General features: G+C 37.1%; 2 protein-coding genes across 4 annotated transcripts in view; one reads left to right on the top strand and one right to left on the bottom strand.

Moving 5' to 3' along the window:
• Positions 1 to 2,027: 2,027 nt before the first annotated feature.
• Positions 2,028 to 12,311, top strand: LOC145987678 (uncharacterized). Of its 2 annotated transcripts, XM_083122214.1 has the most exons (4): positions 2,028 to 5,030; positions 7,688 to 7,772; positions 9,866 to 10,105; positions 11,611 to 12,311. In XM_083122214.1, the coding sequence occupies exons 1-4, from the start codon at positions 2,211 to 2,213 to the stop codon at positions 12,141 to 12,143; spliced, it is 3,678 nt and encodes a 1,225-aa protein (XP_082978340.1). In that variant the 5' UTR covers positions 2,028 to 2,210; the 3' UTR covers positions 12,144 to 12,311. The 2 variants fall into 2 exon arrangements, with proteins under 2 accessions (XP_082978340.1, XP_082978341.1); XM_083122215.1 differs by lacking the exon at positions 9,866 to 10,105.
• Positions 12,312 to 13,847: 1,536 nt separating this feature from the next.
• LOC145988232 (putative chitinase 10) overlaps positions 13,848 to 25,251 on the bottom strand; it is a 64,124-nt gene continuing 52,720 nt past the window's right edge. For both annotated transcript variants that reach the window (XM_083123081.1, XM_083123080.1), the window contains exons 10-16: positions 20,622 to 20,654; positions 20,161 to 20,208; positions 19,305 to 19,340; positions 18,690 to 18,731; positions 18,368 to 18,390; positions 14,814 to 14,988; positions 13,848 to 14,022 (exon numbers count right to left, since the gene is read on the bottom strand). In XM_083123081.1, coding sequence (XP_082979207.1) covers positions 14,012 to 14,022; positions 14,814 to 14,988; positions 18,368 to 18,390; positions 18,690 to 18,731; positions 19,305 to 19,340; positions 20,161 to 20,208; positions 20,622 to 20,654 — 368 coding nt within the window. In that variant the 3' untranslated portion in view covers positions 13,848 to 14,011. The remainder of the gene's footprint in view (positions 14,023 to 14,813; positions 14,989 to 18,367; positions 18,391 to 18,689; positions 18,732 to 19,304; positions 19,341 to 20,160; positions 20,209 to 20,621; positions 20,655 to 25,251) is intronic.

Here is a 25,251-nt window from a genome sequence, read left to right as displayed (position 1 = left end):
AACATGGCTACACTGAATCACAACTTTCCACTTGGTGCAGTAAGGCGGAAATACAGGTCAGACACCCTAACCTACCACAATCAACCCAGCCACAAGCAACCCAGCCACAACCAACCCCCAGCGACCAATATAAATGGTTTGCCTTCCCCTACCATCCCACCACTTCCAACCGCATAGCCAAAGCCCTTCTCCCATTTGGCATCAAAGTAGCGCACAAACCCAACTCCAAAATAACTGATAAACTGAACAAGCACAAACGGTACTTCCTCTCCCCCCTTGACAACCCAGGTGTATATGATGCAGAGTGTGAATGCAAGGCTCATTACATCGGCAGGTCCATCAGATCTGTCAATGAAAGAATCCAACAGCACCTAGCAGATGCGAAAAAAGCCCAACCCACTACTGGTCTTGCTAGACATATCAAATACAATAGCCATAAAATTCAAAAGGTTCGAGTCAAACACACTGCCCACACGCTCATAGACACCAAAATCAAGGAAACGCACGCCATAATGCACTTCCTGCACGAACTAAACATCGATAGCGGGCAAGCGCACCATACTTGGATTCCACTACTGCAGCAGTTATCGCCCGGAAATAGCAGACGACGCACCAAGATGCACAGCGCACCTAGCAGCGCACCTAACGGCAGCCAGAGAACTACGAACAAAAGACGCACGCCAAGCAACAGCGCAGCAAGTTCCAACGAGGATGGTGGCAGTGGCCACTGAAATTAATCGAAAAAGAAGAAAAAACAGCTTCGCGGATAAAAGTGAGTACTAGTTTCTCCGTATTTATAGTATTCTTTGTTAACCAGTTCTCTATGAAGATTATCCATTTTGTTTGAAGATATCAAGTTTCGAGTTTTTCTCCACTAGTAATACTTTAACAAGATCCACTTGAGAGAACTTGCCCACCTCACAGTTCCTTCAGCATTTATGCCCAGGGACTGGACTATTTTATTGCGATAGCAGAATTCTATCATTATGTTCTTGAAAAATGAGTAATGAATATGTTGGGCGATGTATCGTCTAGGCCAATGGTTCTCAACCTTTTTCCGTCCAGGACACATCTTGAAGAATATTACACTTCATGGGACCCATAAGCATGGGCACTGGCAGAATTACTTGTAGGAGTGTGCACTCAGTTTATAATCATATTTTTTCTAACATCGAGAACTTTAAGAAGCCCTCTTTTATGCTTGCTTAAACAAATTACACATACTTCATTCTATAGAAAAGTAAATATGTAATTTGAAATACTAATTTACTCCAGTCTAACATCTCATTAAACACACATGCTGAAATTGAAAAAAAATATGGAACTAATGTGACTAATGTGCGAAATGGTAGAACGTTAATAACAGAAATGTAGAGTTTAGATTATGTGCAACAAAGGCTGAATTTAAATTGTTACAACAATATATCTTAGCAATTTAAATGTAATAGGTTTTTAAGACACAGTAAATTAATTTTTGAGACCGACCAAATGCCCCCTTGCGACCCAGCAGTGGGTCATGCCCCATAGGTTGAGAAACGATGGTCTAGACGATATATAATGATATTGAAAAAATATCGACCAGGCAATGTCAACTAGACAATATTTCGTCATGATATTTTGGTGATGTATATTGTGTCGGAAATATATTGTCACGATATTTTGGTGATATATATCATGTTGGCGATATATTGTCACAATATTTTAGCGATATATATCTTGTCGATGATATATTGTCATGATATTTTGGTGATATATATCGAGGAGACAATATATTGCCGATATCACGATACAGAAAAAATACATTGTATCATCTGTGATGAGATTTTCTTGATATATCACGATATCAAATTTCCAATATTGTCCATTCCTAGTAATGAGGTACACATTGTCGGCAAGGAAGATCAATTGAAACTATAATCCAATTGATAGTCTTCTATATCATTATTTTTGTGTGTAATTATCCTTGATCTAATGTTCTTTATATTTTATTTTTCTTAGTTCTAATAAATGACGGTGTTGTGCCTGAAACTGACAAATTGAAATATAAAATAACATATCTGATATATAAAGAGGGTAGGAAGGGTAAACTATTCAACAAGATTTATAAAATTTATCAGCCCCTCTTAAGGTGATATCATTGTGGTATACTTGGTATTGTGATGAATATTATCAGAAGTTGAGACTGCTCGTCACATTGTTTCAAGATTCTCATGGATGAATATAAAGTTGAACTCGATCCAGAGCCTGTCATCAAAACCAAGCAAAAACAAGGAGAACCTAAGGTAGAAAATACTCTCGTTCCTGGGCACAGTAGATATGGCATTCCATGTTGCAGCTATACGCAGGGCGTGAGACATCAGCCCAACACAAGTGCAAAACCTAGGCATAATTTGGGGAAACACAACCCGAGCCACTGTGAAGATGCCAACAAGTATAAAACTAGAAAAGCACGTCAACAACATGAAGTAAGTGAAAATACAAATGATGATGAACGTGGCCCAGTTTATGAAAAAGCAGAGTCTTTACGTCAAGAGGAAAATGTAATTGAAATAGAATATGAATGGGGTGAACGAAAGAAATACAGGCTCGGTACAGCGAAACAGAAAGAATCACAAAGAAAACCCACTATAGAGAAACGAATAGGGAGCAGGGAGATTACCACAGCTCCTAAATCTACAAGTAGAATTCGTTCTAAAACTCGACGTCCAGTGTCTGCTAGAGATCCTAGGATGAGGAAACCATCTCTTGTAATGCGTGAAAGTTTAAAGTCATCTGAAGGTAGACCAAGGCAATGGATAAAGGATAGTAACCGCCTGGAACATTCTAAAGATAGAAATATAGTGAAAGGACAAAATGATAATTCATATGCTAGGTTAAGTGGCGTAATCGGTGAAAAAGAAGGTATGACCTCTGAAACGACTGTTCAGTCTTTCTCTGAGAATTTGGAAGGTAGACAAAAACAGCAAGACTTGAGAAAAGACAGTAGGAAACTAAATACTTCTAAAATGAGCGATCATGCAGGTGAGAAGATTGAACCTAATCATGCCGACAGAACCTTAAAAAGAGAAAGCAATAAAATCCAGGATCAAGAATATAGAAAAACTAAAAACACGACCAAAATGGCAGCTTCTGGAACTAAAAGAGAAGGGAATTTAAAAGCAAGTGAGGAAAAATTTTTGGAATCTCAGCTTTCTAATGAATCACCAAGGGTACATTCCAAACCTCCATTTCGGCAGGTGAAGTTCTCTAGCGAGGAAGCTTGTCTCCAAGTTAAAGAGCTTCCCACGTCTACCTTATTGAAGGAATTATATTGTAGAACACAGCCTACATGTTTGCATGGGGTACAACCGAACCTTTGCCCCATCGAAACTCCTGATGGCAGCTATTCTGCTACTGCCCAGCTGAGAGCTATTAATGAACCGAATCACTTTTTGCTGGATATAATCGAAGAACCTGTAACTGCAAGTGATGAAGTGCAAATGGTTGAGAATAAGTTACTCGTACAGCCTGTTACAATTAGTCATGAGGGAAAAACTGATGTCCAAAAGGAAAGTACAACTTCCCTTAGTCATGTTGATGGGGAAAAGAAGTATGCTTGGACTTCAAAACCATCAGCCCTCAAGAGAGCAAAATATTCACAGCCTGATCTTCATGTCCGATGTACATCAATACCTGAAAATGTGCGATTTGGAACCACTGCTATTGATTCAAACAATAACAGTAGAACACGGGAACACAATATTTCTAACCCTGAAAAAGATATTAGGGATTCTGATGAATTTCTGCTGAAGAAACCTGCAGAAAATAATAAACACAATGCCGGAAACTTAACATCAGATTCAAAGAATGTAACATTTTCCAGGTTGAATACAAATGAAATCTCTGAAGGCAACTCATCCCCAGCAAATCAGATTTTGAAATTAATACCCGGAAATGAGTGCATGGGAGTTTCAATTACGAACCAAGGGTATTGTGAAAATCAAGGTAGAGTTGATGACACAATGGTCGCAAAGAAAATGGTTGATAGTGCTACACAATACGATATTGAATCTCCAGGTTCAAAGAATAGAGTTGAAGACGGTATCATGCAGAAAACAGGCAATACACAAGAAAGATCAATTGCTGTCAATCAAGTAACATATGAATTGTCAAAGATTTGCGACAGAATAATGGAAGGTGGAACTGAAGCTCAGGAAACTGTGCCTGAAAGAAAAAAGACAGAACGGTCATCACAAACTGAGTCTGCACTATATCAGTCTCAGCAACAACTAGACTATGCTATGAAGTGTAAGAATCATTACTTGAGTAAAACTAGAGCTGGTAGCATACTGGACTATGACACAATTGAATACAGGCAGAGTTCAGAGCTCCTAAAACATTCTTACGGAGACGTGCGGAAGAAGAGGATAATGCCGACTAATGGTAAGAAGGATTTAGCAACGAAAAGTGGACTTCAGTGTAAAGGAACGCAAACAAGCAACTGTGGCCTGGAGGTTAATGTGAAACACAGATTCAGAAATCAGCCTTTGCAGAATGAGTATCTGGGAAGTAAACGGAATTGGGTTGGAGGAGGAAAAGGGCTGAACCCTTTAAGGGCTTTCGTAGCTGCCTATTTAAGCCCTCGTTTCATAACAAATCATTTTACGGATGCAATATCAGCTAGAAGAAAAAGGAAAGATAGTCGAGTGAATGAGGTGGATATGTGGATGGGAAAGTGTTCTCGCCTGCATGGCTCAAAAAGGGTGGTAGAAGATTGTTTTACCAACCCCAAGGATAGTGATGGCTGGTTCTCCGGGGCAACTTATGACATGCAGCAGTCCAAGCATGCAGTGGAAGAGGATGGTCGCCAACTCCAAAACTCGCTCGATGCAGGAGTGAGCGGGAGAGCTGATCACTCTCCAAAAGCACACCACACGGTCAACAGAATGCTCCAAACAGTTCAAGAAAATGAAGGCTCTTCTGGTAGTAAAAGAAATATTAACGAGATATCAAGGCACCACTACCTTGGAAATAACGATACAGTTATTAAGGTAAGTGTTGCATCTAAAGAAAAAAAATGAAAAAATGCAGTGATTGAATAGAACTATGATCTTATATCTGCAGTTGTTAATGCTTCTTATAATGCATAACACACACAGACAACACATTACGTGTGTAACGTTCGGGTTTCCAAGATGCTTTTATTTTCAAGTAGTGACTGGGCTGGATCTTTTATGCTACCTCAAAGGCCGTGGTATGGTTTAAGCACCTTGTTCGAACTTACAAAATCAATTAGGGTGGAGGTTATTGCCACGTTGTTCGCGGCATCCCAAAATTGACTACGAACTTCACAATTCCTTAACTTCGATTTGAGGGAATGGGGGTAAACACACGAAAGTTGCCGTTTACGAATTTATCCTGAAAATTAAGAACGCTCTACTGCAAGAACTTCCTAAATGCGTTATGCATTTTAGTAACCTTATGTAATCTAGAATTATTCACCTCAACCAAAAACTACAATTACATGCACTATAAATGCCTCTTTTACTCTTCTTTTGGTATCTTCGACCACGCAGTGATAAAGGGAAAATTTAAATGTTTACAAAGTCAAAATCAGATAGCAATTTTCAACAATTTAACGACGCAGTTTATTCAACAATTAAATGTTCATAACAAGATGAATATAATCTTTTTACAATGACCACAACCAGATTTCGTTGATTAGATCATTAACAAAGTTCTCCTTAACGTTTTAGATAATATTGGGTAACCCCAATCAATCAACAAATTGTGCCTCTTTCGACGTTGACTAGATACCATTTTGTTTGGACCATTTTTGTAACACATTTACCCCTAGGCTTATGCTTGTACTTCAAAAATGTTAAGCAACTACTCAACAAAAAAAAGGAAATGTTGAAAATTTTTGTGAATAAGCAAATTTGTGAAATATACAATTTTCGTTATCTTACTTTAGTATCTATGCTTCAATCATCTTTTGAGACAAAGATTAAATCCAGTGATTTCAATATTTTAAAACGCATTCATTATTATTAGAGGCGCATAACTTGCAAAAGCCGTACCAAGAAATTGTGACAATTTCACATCAATTTTGTACAAGATACCCTCCTAGATGCTCATTCAAAAACCAATTAATTTAACTACTTTGCCATATTCGCCAGTAAATGGACCAAATACCAAAGGGGGGGGAGGGGGGAATGGAGAACAGCATTGTTTAATGACGTCGTCGTGATTTGTTAAAGGTAACTATTTGTGACGCGTTCAAAAAAAAATGCTACAAGTCTTTTCCACAGAATAAACGAACTTTCGTCCATTGTTTAAGTTGTACTAGGTTCCACGCACGCACGTGACACATCATTAATTTTACTACGTGCTTCACTAAAGTTACGTCTTTGGTATAAATTACAGGATTCAATCCTGTCTTTTTTCTAACAAGTGCATATACATATATGCACGAAGTAAAACAGAACTTGTCTGGTAACAAAATAGTTATTTTTAGCACTTGAAGCAAACGTTACGAAAAATCGAGTAGTTTTTTTGTCGAGCAAAAAAATCGGCATTTTTTGACACACACTATAATCCACCAAAAATACAATTTCAGTTCCTACCTTCGTTTTATGCACCGCAACTTATAGGTTCTGACAGTGGACTACTTCCTTCACTCTTTGATGAACGTGCCTCGTGGTAGGAAACCGAAGTACCTCACTCTCCCATTTTCCATATCACTGGCTGGATACAAATTGTCAAATGCCGTGTTCCTTCCTATGCTTCAATTCTGCAACCGTCACCATATTTGAAAACGTAGCTACGTCTTGATTAATGTTCAACAAATCTCGGCAATTCATCGCAAGTTTATGAAAACGACAAAGTCCGAACTACGTATCCCGAGAGACATTTATGTGGTGGAGCGAGTCAATTACGTGTATTGCTGATACCAGGCACAAGACACAAACTGTTCTGTGCTCACGCACATACCTACACACTGCCTTCACACTTCACTTCCTGTAACTTCCGAGCTGCAGATGGCGTGATTCCAAAGAAATATTTCGCAAATAGTCAGGGGTGCCATCTGGCGGAAGATCAGGGAATTAAATGATAGTTGTTTTTTATCGCTATTCTGAGCGGAGCAATTTCCAACACAACGAGTTGGACGTTGTAAGATTTTGCAATGTGAATTGCAGAAAATCGCTACATGTGGAAAATAATATCAAGAAGAATATAAAAATGTAGGCATAACAAAGTGATTCTGTCAGTATTTTTTAAAATAATGATGAAGAAAATTTATATTTAACTACACTTTCAGATTTGTAAGTAGGAAACACATGACCTTTGTGTGCAATTCATTTTCTGGCAGGTATCACCACAAATATGTGCATATTAAATTAACCTAATCTTCAACTAATTCACCCCAATCTAATCCTTGTCATCTTCATGCAAGTTCTGCATAAACAAATTTCATTTCATAAATTTGCTTATTCAATTTTAGCACATGGCAAATGTATTTCGGAGCCTCTTTTAAGTACATCCCTTGATTTAATTTGTTTCTTCAAAGCAAAATAAACAATACACACGCACATATACATAGTGGCATGTAGTGATAAATGTAGTGTATTGTATTTTGCAGCTTAAATATAGGTGTGAATTTATTTTATTTTAAGGGCTATGTATACAATTATTTCCACTTTTTCAGTTTAAAAGATCAGATTCAACAAGGGAAATCTCCTCAGATGCAACCTCTCAAACAGAAAATAAGTATCGCAAGCACTTAAGTCGAGGTATGATTAAGTATCTACTTTATATATACTTATACATACATTGAAAAATAAATAGAAAGTTTGCCTTCAGTAAACCTTATACCCAATTATAAATATAACAAACCTGACTTCAACAAAGATTTGATCATGTGAAATAATTTTTCAGTAACAAGTTTTTTTTTTCGCTTAACAAGTTTAAATATGTTAGAAAGTATCTCATTTATTTATTCCACTGTTTCACTTTCCTTTTAATTCCTGCCCACCCACTATCAAACATCTTTTAAAGTTTAGATAAAAATGTTGGTCTTTTAAAAATACTATTATGTTAACCAATCTCTGTATGCAGTAATAATTGTACTCAACACACTACATGATAATGCAAAATTGATATAATCTTTATATAAATTCCTAAGGCATCAGAAAGTTGCTGTTTATATGTGAAGAATATAAAGAAGGGGGTAAATAAAGAGAAATTGCCTGAAGCAGGAAGTGGAGGAGATGCTGAATTCCATTTTTTGCATCAGATGTAAAAATCTAGCTACAGCTCTGCATTTACAGAATGCAAGGAAGCCTACATCACTGATTGCACCAGTTCCACGGGTCTTGCGATGGGAAGTCAAACCCTCCTCCTCCCTGGAAATTGAAATAGTCATTTAAAAAAAAAAATAATAATAATTATTTTCGTAGTCGACAACACATAGCTCTGTTAATTTACTATTGTAAATAGGCACTTGCCCACTTTTTTTGTGGCTCTCTCACCCTCCCTCCATACAAGCAGGTCATTAGCAGTCTGTGGTGAAGAATAGATGTGTGGCGTACATAAAGCAGTCTTTAAATTCTTTATACAGTTAACTTAAATCCAGGTTTAAAAACTTGTTTTAAGAGTTTTCATAATATATAATGAGCAATTTTCCATGTAAAAAAAAAGAAAAGTAAAGTTCTCCCCTGTGCATAGCATGTATAAAAGCTAAATATAAAAACATTTACCAGCTGTAAACATGGAGAATACGCCACTGCTCACGCCAGAGTAGTCATAAGTTTATCCAGATGATACTTCGACACAATTCAGATTGTTGTGAACTGGACCAAAGTTGTCCAGGACTTGTAGTAGCATTAGAATATACAGTAAACCCTCGTTAACATGAATCCTAAGGGACCGAAAAATCAAGAGTTCGTGTTAAAAAAATTCGTGCTAACCGAGTACTCAAATTTTATTTCTACTTCCTCTAGGATTTTCAGTTTTGTTTGCAGGTCTATGCCTGTCTTCTTCCTCTTGGCCATGAGTCATGTCTTACTGCTTGCAATTTGATGTTTCTCATACGTTTTAAAGAATAGAAAAACACATCTGAACACACAACTGAATTTGTTGGTTAAATACGTAATAAGTTTTAATCTTGATGTTACTCGTACTGGCTATGTTTTAAAGAATAGAAAAACACATTTGAACACATTGTTGATCTGAATTTGTTGGTTACAATACTGTATAAGTTGATTGTTGAGCGATTCCTTACATACCTAGCAGAGGAACGACAGAAAAAAATTATGAAAAACTTTGAAAGTTCATGTTAAATGAGATCAAATGATGCAACGGACTAAAAAACAGTTCATAATTTGTGGTAACCAAAATTCACGTTAACCCATAAAACTTTCTATAAGATATAATACATCCCTGCTGGGACCAACATTTTGTTCATATTAACCGAGTGTTCGTCTTAAGCGAGTTTGTGTTAACGAGGGTTTACTATAATATATTTCTCTCTCTCTCTCTTGTTAGTTTGTTTACATATTTTCACATGGACATATCTTCGTTCCTATGTGCAGTAGATGCATGATACCAACGGCGTTGTGTTTCTCTGCGTGTGCTCTTTTATATTATGCATGTTATTGTATATCGTTCCATTTAAAAAAATATGACTTTGCTCCAGATGCGCCATTTGTCGATATTTTTCGACCCACCCCATACCTCCGATTTACGAGCCCCATGTGATATTATTGTTTCCCGCAAACCTCACATCGCTACTGTTTCTGGTTTCTTCGCTATTTCAGGTGGTACTTTTAGGTGCCTCTCGCGGTATATACATACATATACATGTATATATATTTTCCTTTTTCAGATAAGGATATAAATGCGTATAGTGGGGGCGAAAGTTCAACGACTCCAAGAAGTTTAGTAAAAAGGAAGCCCTGCCTTTTCTTCAGCTTCATAATTGCCGGTCTGGTTCTTGCTCTGCTCACAACCATTATCTTGATGTTTAGAAATTCTGCTGCCAAAGCACCAAATCTGCCAGAGGCTGTTGAAAGCCCACATGTTGAAGGAGGACAGGGATATTACATTCCTCATGATATAAATAATGGTTAGTGTGTGTACAGTGTTTGAAATGAAGAAAATATAGAGAGGGGAAATTTCATAGCTTCCACTTTTCCCATTTGAAGATTTGTACTTCGGAAGTCAAGTGCATAGCCTAATATTTCCCTGGAGGGGGGTTTCAAGAATCTTCCTACCTCAAACATACATGCTGATTAATTTCCTGTATGAGATATTAATTGGACGTTATCCATGGAATACGGATTTTAACTGTACCTTTCTAACACTCCGTTTTGAGAGAGCACCGCTTCTTTTGTCTTCAGGTGAACAATTTTTTTTTACCGGTGGTAGGGATCTAATCTACAACAGACCTGTGATTTTACTACAGATCCAGAGCACTAATTAACCACCAGTAAAATCACAAGTCTCTGAAATAACGGTAGTATTTTGAAGTCAGGGAAAATCAGGTTTTTGTCCACCATATTGAATTGCGGTGGCTGATGTTTCTCAAATGCATACCAAAACATTATATTCTTAAACATTTGGTGGTGCAGCGTAAAAGTTAAGCACAGTGTACCAGTAGCATGTTTAAAGAAAGCTATAGGGCCTGAACACCCCTGAAATGTTCTCGATACAGAAAAAATATGCTTCTCATCAGCTGCTGACTTAAAAATTCCGATTTGTGATACCTACTATGATAAGAATAACCTAAAGGACAGTCACGGACACTTAGCCCAGTGACTTTCAATTCCGAAGTGTTCAGTGCATTGCCATTGAATCAAATGAAAACCTTAAAAGTCTGAAAAATTCTAGGACAGACTGTATACAACTCAAATGTATGTGATGTATCAACTGGTATTTGAAAAACAACCTCAACACTGATCAAGAGCTTCAAAACGTCATTTTTGTTATTTTCAGGATGGTACCTCCTCTACACAGTAGCACCAGTGAAAAAACTGGTTTCTTGCCCTCTGAAAGCCTAAAACTTATTTGCCGGAGTTTTTCTATATCTCTCTGCACACTTTCCATACCAGCAATGGAGGAGGAAGTTCGACAATGGCCTCAGTTCACAGTCACATGGGTAGAAAGACCTTCGCTGTAGCTCATAAGTAACTGCACATGCACCTCAAAGATGATTCTTCTTGAGGTATATAGGCATTAACTCAGATTTGAAAATATATGGGTCTATGCTAAAATAAATCAAACTGTATGCAACCCTACGTGCAGAAACGTACTAAATAATAATAATAAAGAACATTAAGGTTTCATTTGACATTCCCTCTTATATATTGATTTTTTTAAATTTATCGTCGCTTTTCTGCCACCTTTGGCTAATGGAGACGATGAGGATGAGTGATGATATGATGAAACTGATGGAGGGACACACAAAGAACACCCACGCTCAGGCTAGGATTGGAACCCAGGACTCCTGCCATCTTGTGCTAACCACTCCACCACGTAGGTCATGTGTAGTGACTGAAGTCTTATGTTGATGCCTCTGTACAGCATTCTGCAAAGTGCCAACTGGGTCAATATCAATTTTCTATATTCCAGGTTCAGTGGCGATCCCACAGGGTAGCCTGGGGCTACGTATAGTGAAACGGGACGAGTGGTTGGGGCAGCCCAGTTTGGAGAAGACAAAGCTTGCAGTCCCCGTCCCTTACGTCATCGTCAGCCACACGGGCACCGAAATGTGTTTCAGGCAGGAGGAGTGTACATACCTGCTGAGAACAATCCAGAACTTCCACATGGAAAGTCGCGGCTGGTGGGACATTGCTTACAATTTTCTTATTGGGGGAGGTGGCGAAGTGTACGAGGGCCGTGGCTGGGGCGTTGCAGGCCCCTACGCATATGCCTTCAGCAACAGGAGCATAGGAGTTTCCCTGATAGGAGACTACAGCGATTTTCCTCCAACGAACCCCCAGCTCATGGCGACGCAGCGGCTGATCAGCGAAGGGATTCGCTTGCAAAAAATTCATCCAAATTATAAACTAGTGTGCAACGATCCAGCTGCCCCCACCGACAGAGCGCCACAGGTACTGGTTGATATATTTAGCAAATGGAGACATTGGTCGGAATACCCATAACAGTTGGCTGGGAAATATTTGCAAATGCATATTGATTTGTACGCTTATTTTTTCGTTCACACTATACCTGTACTGCCTGAACTGTAAAATCACATTTTTCTATCACTTTTGCCCATATATTTTAGTGAAGGTTTTTGTATCAGATGTACTTTCATATTTATTAAAACTTATTGACGAAATATACTTATAATCTTGCTTAATGGAAATGAAGTTGTTATATTTTGTATGAGTAAGAGTAGATGCTGAAGTTCCTGCAAAGTCATGTGCTCTCCACTTTCCCCAGCGGGAGCTCCAAAATTTCAGTGTTGAGCCAGCTCAGTGACATTCCCACCAGGGAATATTGTAGCCAAAATGTGCAAGAAATAGTGTAATTACACTTCATGCGTTAGTGGACTAAAAAATTGCACATTTTTGACTCATGGTTGCTTCCGTTTTTCCTCTTCTATGGGAGTATAAGCACCTGAAATATCGTATTTCCTTTTAATTTGAAATCAGCTGATTGTTATGAAATTTGTAAGAACTTTTAAGTTATGTTTAATTAATACTGAAAACCCAAGGTAAAGCAAATTTTGTAAATTTAATGTCTCAAAGAAAGGAAATAATTTAAGTACATAGTAGAAGTACAATATTTATCCAACCCCGATTGACATACCAATCAATTTTTAGTGACATGAACCCATAAAAATGTTCACGAAGGCCAAATTTAAAGCTAAATTTACCTCCACCCCCTCCCCCTGAAATCGTTCATACACCCTCCAATGTGTTTAAATTTCAGGATAAACCCTCAATAAGGTTTCTTTTTTATGTATTGTTTTGAAATGAGAATTTTTTGAATTGGACGGAAATTTCCCTCTCGGCCAGAAACATCACAGATCAGGGTCCTGATGACCACTTGAAAGCAAGAGTAGTAGGCTTGCTATGTGGCCGAACATGTTAAGTGCTTGACTTTCGATCTCTCCACCAAAGTTCCTGGGTTCCTGTCCAGGCTTGGCATGGGTGTTCATTCATAAATTTCACTCATCCTCATAGTCGCAGCCAATGGCGGCAGAAAAGCAAGTTAGCTAGTGGAGGTTTGTGAATGGCTCCATGTTTAAATGTGCTATATTTGGATGTGCAAAGATAAAAAAAAAAGTATGACAGGTATAACCAGCGCACATTTTTGAGATTATATGTGTGCTTTCTGAATGTAGTCCTCATTTGTTTTATTGTGAAGCTTTCCAGATTTTATTGAATTTGACATTTTTAGTTCACGAGAGTGCATCTGAATGTTGAATCAAAAATGACATCACACACGATGAAACCTGGAAAGCTTCTTGCAAAAAAGAAATGAAAAGTAGATTTCAAAAGCGTACGTACTGTCACATTTCTTAAGCAGGATAATTCTGTTTTCATTGCAATAATTTGTTGCGTATCCTGGAAAAATTGTTTTCGTTTTGAATCTAATACTAAATATGAATTGACATTCTCCTTGTGTTATAAGAATACTTAGATTTCTTACAGATTTTACCACAGAAATATTGCTTGTAGTCATGGGCTAATCTGTTCTGTGTGTTACTAGTAATATTGTTACTTTATATGAAATTTTTCACTTAGATTTTCTGGCAGACTGGCAGCAATGATTTTGCTTAGTGCCAAAAGGATACTTCGTATTTCATTGTGATTTTCATAACATGTTACATGTAAAGAAAAATTATAAGAAAGAAATGCCATTTGCACATTGCTTTATTGACTTTTAAATAAATAAAGAATACAATAAATATATACATTTTCATACAACAGACATGCTATTTGTTGCGGTTTTCCATTAATCTTCAAGTTCATGGATTGTTCACTGTATTATCTGAATCATTCATAAACAGGTACAGTTGTTAGACAATAGCTGAAATTATAAGATTACTTAAAGTTACAAAACTGGAAATAGATTAGCCATATTTTCATTTTGTGACTTCAAGCAAGAGTTCGCTCGTCTAAATAAATTTACATGTTTTCTCAACTTGCCTTCTTTATTATACTCTTGTTTTGACTTGTGAAAATAGTTTAAGGGCTCGTGTGTAAAACATGGTAAGTGACATTTTGGTCATTTTTGAGTTGCAAAGTAAAATGTACCATCCTTCAATTTAGAGTGAAATTGCCATGTCATACAATTTGCATTGGACTCAGTGAAGCCTTCTGAAATTGGTAAACACAACACAAAAACAATTTATCTACAGCATAGCTTCTAACAACCTTTTTACTTAATGAACTCAGAAATGACCAAAATGTCACTTACTCCCGAGCCTTTCAATTATGATATTCAAAATATGAGGTATTTGAATTGTAGGTAATCAATGTTTGTACATTCATTTATATTTATAGGCTCAGCAACAACAAGAGAAATTCATTTCATTTTCTGTAGTTTTTTTTATACTACATAGTTGCCTCAAATCATTGCCTGTATTAATATTGATTATGAGAAAAATTGTATGGTATAATTGTGTCCCTGTTAAGATAAATAATAATAGTAGCTACTTTTCACACTCATACAGAGGAGTACCCACGAATTTCGTAAGGTGAGATATGATATCAGTAGCATAGATACTCGGATATCTTTTTTAAAGAAAACTTCCCCTCCGCACTAGAATGATACTGCATGTATGCTTTTACACCAATACAAGTAAAACTTAATTTTACCTGATGGAGTTGTAACTTTAGGAACACAGTTGACATTCCCTGGTTGGTCACAGACATTCTTTTCCTCATTGAACTGGAGATTGTGTGGGCATCTCATGAGCCAAGCGTAGCCATTGGTGCAGAGGAAATACTCCTGGCAGTCATACGGGTTTCTGTAGTAACCATCCCCGGGACACTAGAATATACATGGCCATATAAGTTTCATTTAGTCCCTGGAGGAACTTGTGATGTCATATGTGGATAGGAGCTTCTATATAGGTTTGTCAAAGAAACCTGGTTATATTCGAAGCGAATCTGACTTTGCAGAAAAAGTCCAGTCTATTAAATACTATTAGGGTACACGGCAAGTCACAAATACACTTAAATATGCATGGTTATGGAAGCAAGATACTGACCATCATCATTATAGGCTCGTTAATTAGCTTTAAGGCTCGGTTGGACTTTAGGCTGATGCCAGGGCAGCTGTTTTTGAATTCTCCTCTCCTTTCGCAAAAATTGCATGCTTATAATTCCTTCTGGAGCATTCAAGTGAATCTTCATGTGGTCTGCTTTTGCTGTTGCCTAGATATTCACAGTAATTTTATAGCTACGTAAGCTTATTAAACTACTGATAATATCTAGACAATAGCAAAAGCAAACCACACAAATATTCACGTGAATGCCCAGGAAGGAATTCTAAGCATATGTCGTTTTTCAAATTTTGAAATATCATAGCGATTTTTTGAAAGGAGAGAAAACTGGGGGGTAAAGGTGGTCAGGGGCATGATGCTGATCACATCACCCCCACTCACGACCGGATCAAGAAAGTGTGGGGCGTTACCCCCACACCCCCTATACGCCTTCATGGCGTGGTGCTATGCACAGGGGAGCACTTTACTTTTTTTTTACTTGAGGAAAATTCTAAAACAGCTGCCCTGGCATCAGGCAAAGGTCCAGCCGAGCCTTAAGATAGAATTTAGAGATGATTTAAGCTTTAGATAACTCTATGTTATCTAGTACTAGACAATTAATAAGTTTCCAATATTTCAAATTCTCTGACATGACACCAATTTTATTTGCTAAACGCATTAAGTACCCTTGCCAAACGCATGGTAGAAATATATAAATAGCACACGTCATTTACTATTGATATTGTATCTAGTGGAGATAATTATTTTGATTAATTAGCGATAATAATAATTAAGAGTACATATGAAATGTTGAAAATCAGAAAATATATACTAATTCAGAAGCATTAATACACAGTTTGGTAGTGAACTGTAGTGACATTGATACAGTAACATAAATTTTCATGCAAAATTTAAAGTGACGTTTCCATACAAAAACATTCTGTGATTATAAACAACCACAAAATTTTAATTATGTATATTACGAAATTTATACCGATAACATTCAAAAGACCAGCTCGAAGAATTTTAGCTGATGTGTAATTGTTGGCGTTAACTACAACAATGGATGGCATAGGAATAAATGCATATTGTAGGTTTGTGCGTGTTACTCACTATTAAAGGAAAAAATACGTTAAATAGTATTGATTAATTTAACTACTTATGTGAGTGAGTATGGAGTCTTATTAGGACAACGTTTCAGAGGTCAGACTGCCTCCTTCATTAGGTTTGTTGATGTTCCTAGGCACAGAGCATAGTGCCATGTAAAAGAAGTGTTGAATGATGATTTGGTTAAGGGTTAAGGTTAAAAACACTTACATAAACTCTGCCATATTCCAACTTAAAAAATCTCAGCATGTTAAAAACTTTGTTAAAATACTCCACACTTATATTAAAATAACTAAAAAAGGATCCCAAGTGGCTGTTACAAGCCCAGGCTGGTTGTGAGGCCTACTCAGGTGAGCAGCCCCCACCTCAACCGAAAGGAGAAAGCTACCTCCCCTCCTATAACTCGTCCCTCCTTTATCCCTTATGTCACCAATCCAAAGTGAATTCACGTAAGTAGTTAAATTAATAAATACTATTTAACGTATTTTTTCCCATAAGAATAAAACATTGAAATAAAGGAAAAAAAATCTTTAGATTGTTAATGTGCTATTGTAAATGGCATTGTTGTTGGAAGCAAATTGTTTTACTGTTGATATTTACTGGTGTTTAGGTTTTCATTTCAGTTCAGTGTGAATTCTGTAGCGTTTAGAGATTCATGGCGAACCCACAGGAACGTAGTTGGTGTGTACTGGAATACCATAACACACGGAGTGTAGTGACAGTTCAATGTGCCTTCCGACGGACCTTCAGACATGCGGTACCTACTGGCAAGATGATTCTGAGATGGTACAGAGATTTGGTAGAGCGAGGATGCATATGTGATCATAGGAGAGGCCATTCAGGGAGACCATCTGCCAGTGTAGAATTTGTGGAACAGGTACGGGAAACATTTGTACGTAGACCTATGATGTCTGTGCGTAGAGCTAGCCTGCAGTTAAACATCCCTAAATCCTCCGTGTCCAAAATCCTACGTACTCGTTTGAAGTTTCATCACTACAAACTTCAGTTACTGCAAAAGTTGAAACCAGATGACAGTGAAAAACGACTTGCTTCCTGTGAACATTTATTAACACTTATGGAGAATAATGAGGACCTGTCAGCGAAAATAATTTTCAGTGACGATGCAACGTTCCACGTCAATAGGAAAGTAAACAAACACAATGTTAGGATTTGGGCGACCCAGAATCCACATTTTGTTTTGGAGGTTGAATGTGACTCCCCTAAGGTAAATGTGTTCTGTGCAGTATCGAAACTGAAAGTGTATGGGCCATTTTTCTTTCACAAGGACACTATCAATGGTATGAATTACCTTGATATGCTCAGAGAGTGGCTTTTTCCACAATTAGAAGAAGAAGAAGACAATGAATTTATTTTCCAACAAGATGGAGCACCTCCTCACTGGCATCTCGATGTTTGGAATTTTCTAAATGAGAAACTTGAAGGAAGATGGATTGGGCACTCGGAAACAAAGATGCTGTGTTCTGCAATGGCCACCGAGGTCCCCTGACTTGTCTGTCTGTGACTTCTTCTTATGGGGTCACATAAAAGATCTTGTATACATACCTCCACTGCCTCAAGATCTGGAAGATCTGAAACGTCGTATCATTGCCGTCATCAGGACCGTCACTGTAGATACATTGGAAAGCATGTGGCATGAGTGGGAATATCGCCTTGATGTTTGCAGCGTGACACGAGGAGAACACATTAAGTGCCACTGAGGTAGGTAGTTAGGTATTAAAATTTTTGAGTTTCTGCTTCTAATGGCACCAATTTTATATAAATATGAGTACCGAGAGCGGTTCTATATGTTTTTATAATCACAGAATGTTTTTGTGGACACGCTGTATGTAAACCGTTATATTAATTTTCAACAAAGAGGAAACGAAATACCGTATGCTCATATTTTTACTAATGCTTACTAGTGGATATGTAAATGTGTAAATTCAAATTGTATACAGATTATCCATTAATGGTGTAACATTTTTCATTTCAAACTATATTAATTATAATAACGTTATTTGAAAGCAAAAGATAAATGTAACAAAATATTTGACATACCTGAAACCATGGTGAAGGTGTTGCTGAAAATTAAAAATAATATAGTAGATTTATTACAGGTTATTATATGTTGTTGTAAACATTTAAAATTATTACACTACTTAATAGTAAGTAAAAGACTTTTCATGTCTTATATTGAAGAAAAAATTAAAACGTGTTAAATTTGCTTAATGCAAGTTGCACACCAATTTGAAAATTCGAATGCAAGGTTTAATTTTTTAATGTAAGCCTATCTTTCTTTCATTTATGAAAATATTTGAAAACAGAGAAAATGTGAAATAATTCTTGAAACACGAAGATAAAACTTGTTTCAATTACTCACGTCTTGGAGTTGTTGTCGTCAAATCTTGGCCAGGTGTGGAACCTGCAAATGGAATATTTGTCATGTGAAAATGAAATCACTGTATTCAGTAGCGGTGATTGTGCCAAAACTGGAAAATGGGGGGGGGAAAGGTACAAAGACAGTTTACTTTCTCTTGTTGGACAAAGCTTTGTGCCAAGCAATAATTAAGAAGCCATAGTGCAGGGGCAAGAAGTGGCAAAAACGGGTGGGGGCGATGGTAACTGCCCCAATCACCACCACTGACTGTGCTAAGATAATCAAATTAAAATAATTATAGAGAAAGGAGTACTTAAATTAAATTTCATGAGGTTGAAAATTACTAATTTCCAGGACTAGCGTAATAAGGGATTATATATGTAAAAATAGTTTATGTATTACAATTTACTTATTACTACTTGTAGTAAATAAGAGTGTGTTCACATCAAAGCTTCTAGCAGAGAAAAATAAATCAATTTATTAAATTTCGTTAATGCAAGATACACACCAATTTTAATATTTGAAGACAGAATTTATTTTTGTAATGTGATGTAATTTTTTCACTTTCTCTTCATTTATGAGAATGTTTGAAAAAAAAATGTAGTTTCAACTACTTACTCTTTGGAGTTGTCAAATCTTGTTCAGTCGTGGAATCTGAAAGTGGATATTCATCATGTGAAAAATGAAAGCACTGTGTACATTTTATTTTATTTTTTGTTATTTAGCATCTTTTTTCTGTCATTTTGGCTAATTGTGAAGTTGAGGATGAGTGTAGATATGATGAAATTGATGATGTGGCACTCACACAGAACACCTCTGGTGCTGTAGCACGCTGTGCTAACCACTCTGGCAAGGGAGTTGGCACACTGTGTTAAAATAATCAAATTCAAATGATTGTAATAAAGGAGTAGGTTAAATCAAGTGAAGTGACTAATTTTCCAGGGACAGTTTGGCGATTTTTGTTGACATGGCCCCAATGTGTCCTCTGTTTTTTTTAATTTAAAAATTGGAAACCTAGAGCAATGAAAGGGAATATATGTAAAAACACTTAATGCAAAAAAACAAAACAAAAAAACATTAAAATGTGTCACTTCTATGATAGGATCTCTGTCCCATCATTCAACTCTTGTTCATGAGTATTGTTTACGCTACTATTTAAATGCTAGAAGATACACAAAGATCGTGCTTCCGAAGATTGTGGGTTTGAACCTCCTCCTGATCTTTGATGTTACATTATCTTTGTCCTTTCATTAATTTTATCACGATTAGCCCATCGAGGTAGAAACGTTGCATTAAATAGCCAAAAATAAAATAATCTCGAAGTAGGAAGAAAAAGAAATGGAACGAATATGTATGTAGGTGTGTATGTGTGAAGAACCAAAAAAAGTAGTGAATACATTACTGTGATTTGAAAAACCTCACATTTTGGATATTACCGTTTGAGCTACTGTCAAATGAATGAAAATATACTTACGATCTGGAGTAGTTGAGGTTTCATCCACATCACCTGTAGTAGTATCTTCTGAAATTAAAGAACCACGATGCAAACTATTATTACATAATAAAATTGCAATATTTAGTAATTTTTGTCAGATTGTCTTTACTTATTTCCTGAAAGTTTACATTTCAACCTGAAACATTTCATGGCATAATGTTGTATTCAAGCAAAACTAATATAAATCATTTCTTCACAGCTATGCTTTATGGCACACATACATGTTTCTATATATAATCTAAGCAGCCCATCCAAGTCTGTTAAGTACACAAACCAAAGATGTTTAGTGATACTTATATGATGTGTATACATTTTACCACAGTGAACAAATGGAATTTCAATAGAAGAAACATTTATTTTTACTGAAAAGATTTAATCTTATTCATTAATTATAATTCTTAGCTTCGCATAAATTGAATTGTTATGAGTGTTACACTTACCTTCCCTCACGAGGGATTGACCAGCTAGAAAGCCTAGAAAAAAGATAAATAAAGTTTGAATTAAGCATATAAGTAAGTACAGTTTAACACACAGGCAGTATATGTGTTTTGTTGTAATGTGTAGTGCGTATAACAGAGAGTATATGCAATTAGTCTACAAATGTTGTCACTGGTGCCCTCAGAGTTCAAGTCCACATAGGCTAATTGAGATTGAACCTACAGTTTAAAGTTGGATCTCAGGGCATCTTCAGGATTTTTCCAAGAGGTGCAAGCAAGACAATTTTCCCCAGAATGCTACTTCAGTGTAAAGTGATGGTGTTCCTGCAACAATCTACCAGTCTGTTATGACAATTAATGCAAATTTCTGTGACTGAAATTATATTATATGTGTAAAATATATAATTTTACACTGACATTCATTTTCCGAGGGGGTAAGGGTAAGTGAATCAATCGCAATGAGACATTTTGTATGTTGATTCTACAATCAAAACCTCAACAATTATAATAATATAATCGTTTTGTCCAACCAAATTCTACTTCTTGTGTGTATGTAAATATCCAAACAAGAAAATTCTCATAGAAATTTCAGTGAAATATGTAGGCTTGACCAGGACTTGAACCCAGATCTCTGGCATACCATGCCATTGCTCTACCACTGAGCTACCGAGCTGACTTAGCTTCACCTGATTTTTTTGCTGGCACTGTTTTACCTGTGTGGAATCGTCTCTGCTAAGAAAATTTTCGGATTTTTTCTGTTGCAATTTAATATGAAATTCTAACATGTTCCATATATTGACATCTTCAAAAAGACAGGAATTGTGTTTATCAACAGTGCATGATTTGAAGAACTAGATGAATTTGATTATCACGTCACACATTGTTAACTTTTCCATGAGTGGTCAGCACAACAGGCTGCAAAGCCAGAGGTTCCAAGTTCGAACTACAGATGTATCATTGTTTTGGTCCTATCATCCTTTCATCAGTTCATTCTTGCCGTAGCTATTAACGCAAGAGGTACAAAGTAATGTAAAATAACTGAACTGGAACGAAATAAATAATTTCTGACCATTTCTTCACTAACTTCCGAACAATGTTAAGAACTTACGGATATTAACATGAAGAATAACATTGGAACTCATCTATTTTTAAGTTTTGGCCTCAGTGTTCGGAATCTCGTAAAAGCCCATGAATTCCTCAAAAATATTAAAATTTTCATTTACAGTTCAAATGCAAAATGTCAATTGTTCACGGATGGATATGTCACAAGTTTCGTCAACCATAATAGCAAAATATTCCCGACTTTTAATATCTGCTACCACTGAGCGCAAACCAAATCTCTCTAATATATCAATGATCTCGTTCTGAATGTCATGTGAGAGCCATTTGTAGCCTGAACGTCCCATCCACTCTCCTAGTTCATGCACATCTTCTTTTGAAACTTCTTTTAGTAAAAAAGTTAACAATACTCATAATTATATACTTAGTATATAGTAATAAGTCATGTGTTTTGCTGTCTCTGGTCATAGCCCCCCCCCCCAAAGTTGATGGTTTAGCGGTCTCAGCCCCCCAAAGTTGATGGTCTATAACATTTCAAATGTGTATTTAAAGTTAAGTTCATGGGGACAATTCAGAGTAAATTTTACAAGAGAAGTAAAATAATACATTAGATTCTCTTAAGCAAAATTATTTGTGGGGCTTTGCCCTCACATCGATAACATTGGGAGGGGGGTGGGTTCAAGCCCCATGGAGTCGGCACCAGAGGCGTGGCGTGCATGTAGCCGCTGTTACCGCAGGTAACACCAAAATATAAATAATTGAAGAACCTGTCTTAAAATATTATTACGTACATAAACTTGTAATATTGTCATAAAGTAAACATTGCAGACTGACATTTCTTCTGACACCGGCAAAAGCGAAGAGGAGGACTGATCCGGTACCTTCCACAGGCAACATGAGGAAAGGGCCCTGAGCCCACCCAAGGAAGACTTCGCGTTGCGGCAAAGACTGACCGTGGGAGGAGGAGGCGGGTTTTTGGCATGCCTGTTTAGCCGGCGCAGTTGCCGGTGATCCTTACCGGAAACAGACCAGTGTTGCCATATTCAATTGACAGAAAAGAGCTAAGTCGCCTAATCGGGTCTATCTTACTCTGAAGGTGTCCAGTCACCTTGAGGAATGATGGTGCAGCGCCTTATAATCGAGGGATCCCGGGTTCGATACCCGGTGGAGGCACAAGTGGTTCGGATCCAACTTTAAACTGTCCCGATTAGCATTACTGTGCATGAAGTGGACTTAAATCGCCAAATCAAAATTTAAAAAAAATTAAATCACACTGGGGGACTTAAATCGCCTAATCAAAATTTAAAAAAAATTAAATCACAATGGGGGAAAAGCAAACTACCAAGTGATATTTTGTATTTACACTAAATATCAGCGATTACGAAAGTCCTCTTTGTCCTTCTTCGACATCATGTGCGAGAAGGAGAGGAGAGGGATGGGTATGGTCAAGGGGTCCACTGTCCTTCTAAAAATGTCAACCTAAAATTCTATATTTCACGCATATAATATTATTTCCGTTACAGGAATTTGTGATAATTCTTGAAAGGGCCGATTGAGATTGACATACGTTGTCGCAGGAATGCTATAATTTTGGATTGAAGCAATGTTTTTGAGGTGGTAGAACTGTTTTTGGGTGAAAACATTACTTACAAGCATAATTTCCCGATTGTTATCTTAGCACGCTCTGAAGTGTCAGCTGTCGCAGGTTCGAATCCTCAGCAATATATGGTTATTTCAATGTTCGTTGTTATTATTTTACTTACATAATTTTAAAAATTATAATTACATACACAAAGAAATAATGATTTTATTTCAATAATTCACCGTGCATCCTCATAGTCACAATTATGATTATCCTATAAAGCGAACGCCTTAAAGGCAAAGGACGTAAAATATACAAAATAGTAGTGGTGTCAGAAATGAGATTTCTGTGGATTTAGCGAAACATGGGAGTGGGAGTAGTTAGGAAACAGATGAAGACTACATCTACTCTACATACGTCTTATTTGAAACGAAAAGTTTCGCTATTTGGGCAAATCTGGTTTCAAAAGAACTAAGATGGCAACAGTAGTAGAACTGGACTTCTTGCAGGTTCCGAAGGAAATATTGGGGAAGGGCCGATGGTGAGAGGGGAGGGGGCAAGGAGGGTGCTTCACGTGATACAAAAATAAACAACGGTTTGCAGGAGGGACTGTGCAGTGCGAGTTTTGTGAGTGGTGTCTTTCGTCTTTATGTTGTTTTCGGGCATTGTCAATTAATTAATGGAGCTTGCTCCAAGTTCCGAGGTGGCGGGTTCATCCTATCTGAACAGTGTGTGTAATCATGCGATAGAAGATATTTTGAAGCAACTTTCGGTTCGTTCTTTTGCAGAAAAAAATCGAAATTGTGGTGAAAGGGAGGCCAAAGCCTATGTTTTTGAACGATTTCGAAACCAAGTCGTCTGCTGGATATGACCGACATTTCAATGTTTCGTGGTATAACGACTATCTGTGGTTATGTGGATGTGCGCAGTTGTCGAAACTCTTTTGTTGGCCACGTACTCTATTTTCGGGTGGAATTCAGATGTGGATAACATGTACCATGACCATGATGCACCCAAAAATTCAAATTCAAATGAAAAACTTCACTTTATGACAGCATCATAGAATATTTTTGATTTGATTGATTTTGCTTCGCTTATGCCACTTTTGGCTAATTTGTGAAGATGGGGATGAGTGATGATATGATGAAATTGATGAATAGACATCACAAACGTCCATGGCCAAGCCATGATTCGAACCCGGGTCCCCAGCATCATACAACTATTTTCAAAGAAGAGTCGTCGGATTGATCTGCTCTATAAGTAGTCTTCGATGTTTCTGTAAGTATCAAATTACGTATTATTGTGTAAACAACCAATGTTTGCGATTTCACTTCAGTCCTTATGTCAACATTTTTTCCCCTGATTAATAACTTTACCAAAATCTAGTATTGAATTGCAGACGTACCAGATTAATATTATATGAACTTCTTGGAAGACATTGGGGGGGGGGCATGAGGTGGGGAGGCACCCAAGTCTCCCTTAAATGTCCTACTCATAACCGGTAACACTTTTAAAAATCCCACGCCACGCCACTGGTCGGCACCTATGCCCCTAGCATCGTAGTTTGCTGTGCATGATAACCACTGTGCCACGGAAGTCGGCTAATGCCATGTATAATATAAGGGATATAATCTCCCATTTCTGACTGATTCCATTCACAAAATGTCATACACACGTACAATACACTAATCGACCTCTGTAGTGGAATAATCTGCACAACATGCTACAAAGCTAGAAGTCTGCTCCTCTGGTTCGTTGTAACTAACCACATATGAACTTGCCTCTTTTTTTGTTTTTTTTTGTTGTTATTGTTGTTGACCTCATCTCATCTTGAGTTCATGCACAATGATACATAGGGTGGTGTGGTGCCTGAACCAACAACGAGTAAAATCCACTGCTGGGTTTGGGGTTTGTGTCCTGCCCATGTATGTTTGTGATTTTTCTTCACTCGTCTAATCTAATCACCATTCACATAGTGGTGATCAACCACAA

Source organism: Lepisma saccharinum, chromosome 5 (assembly GCF_977018435.1).
Source record: "Lepisma saccharinum chromosome 5, izLepSacc3.1, whole genome shotgun sequence".
NCBI classification, from domain to species: domain Eukaryota; kingdom Metazoa; phylum Arthropoda; class Insecta; order Zygentoma; family Lepismatidae; genus Lepisma; species Lepisma saccharinum.
The sequence above is the reverse complement of the archived record's forward strand: the minus strand, read 5'-3'. Positions and strand labels throughout refer to the sequence as shown.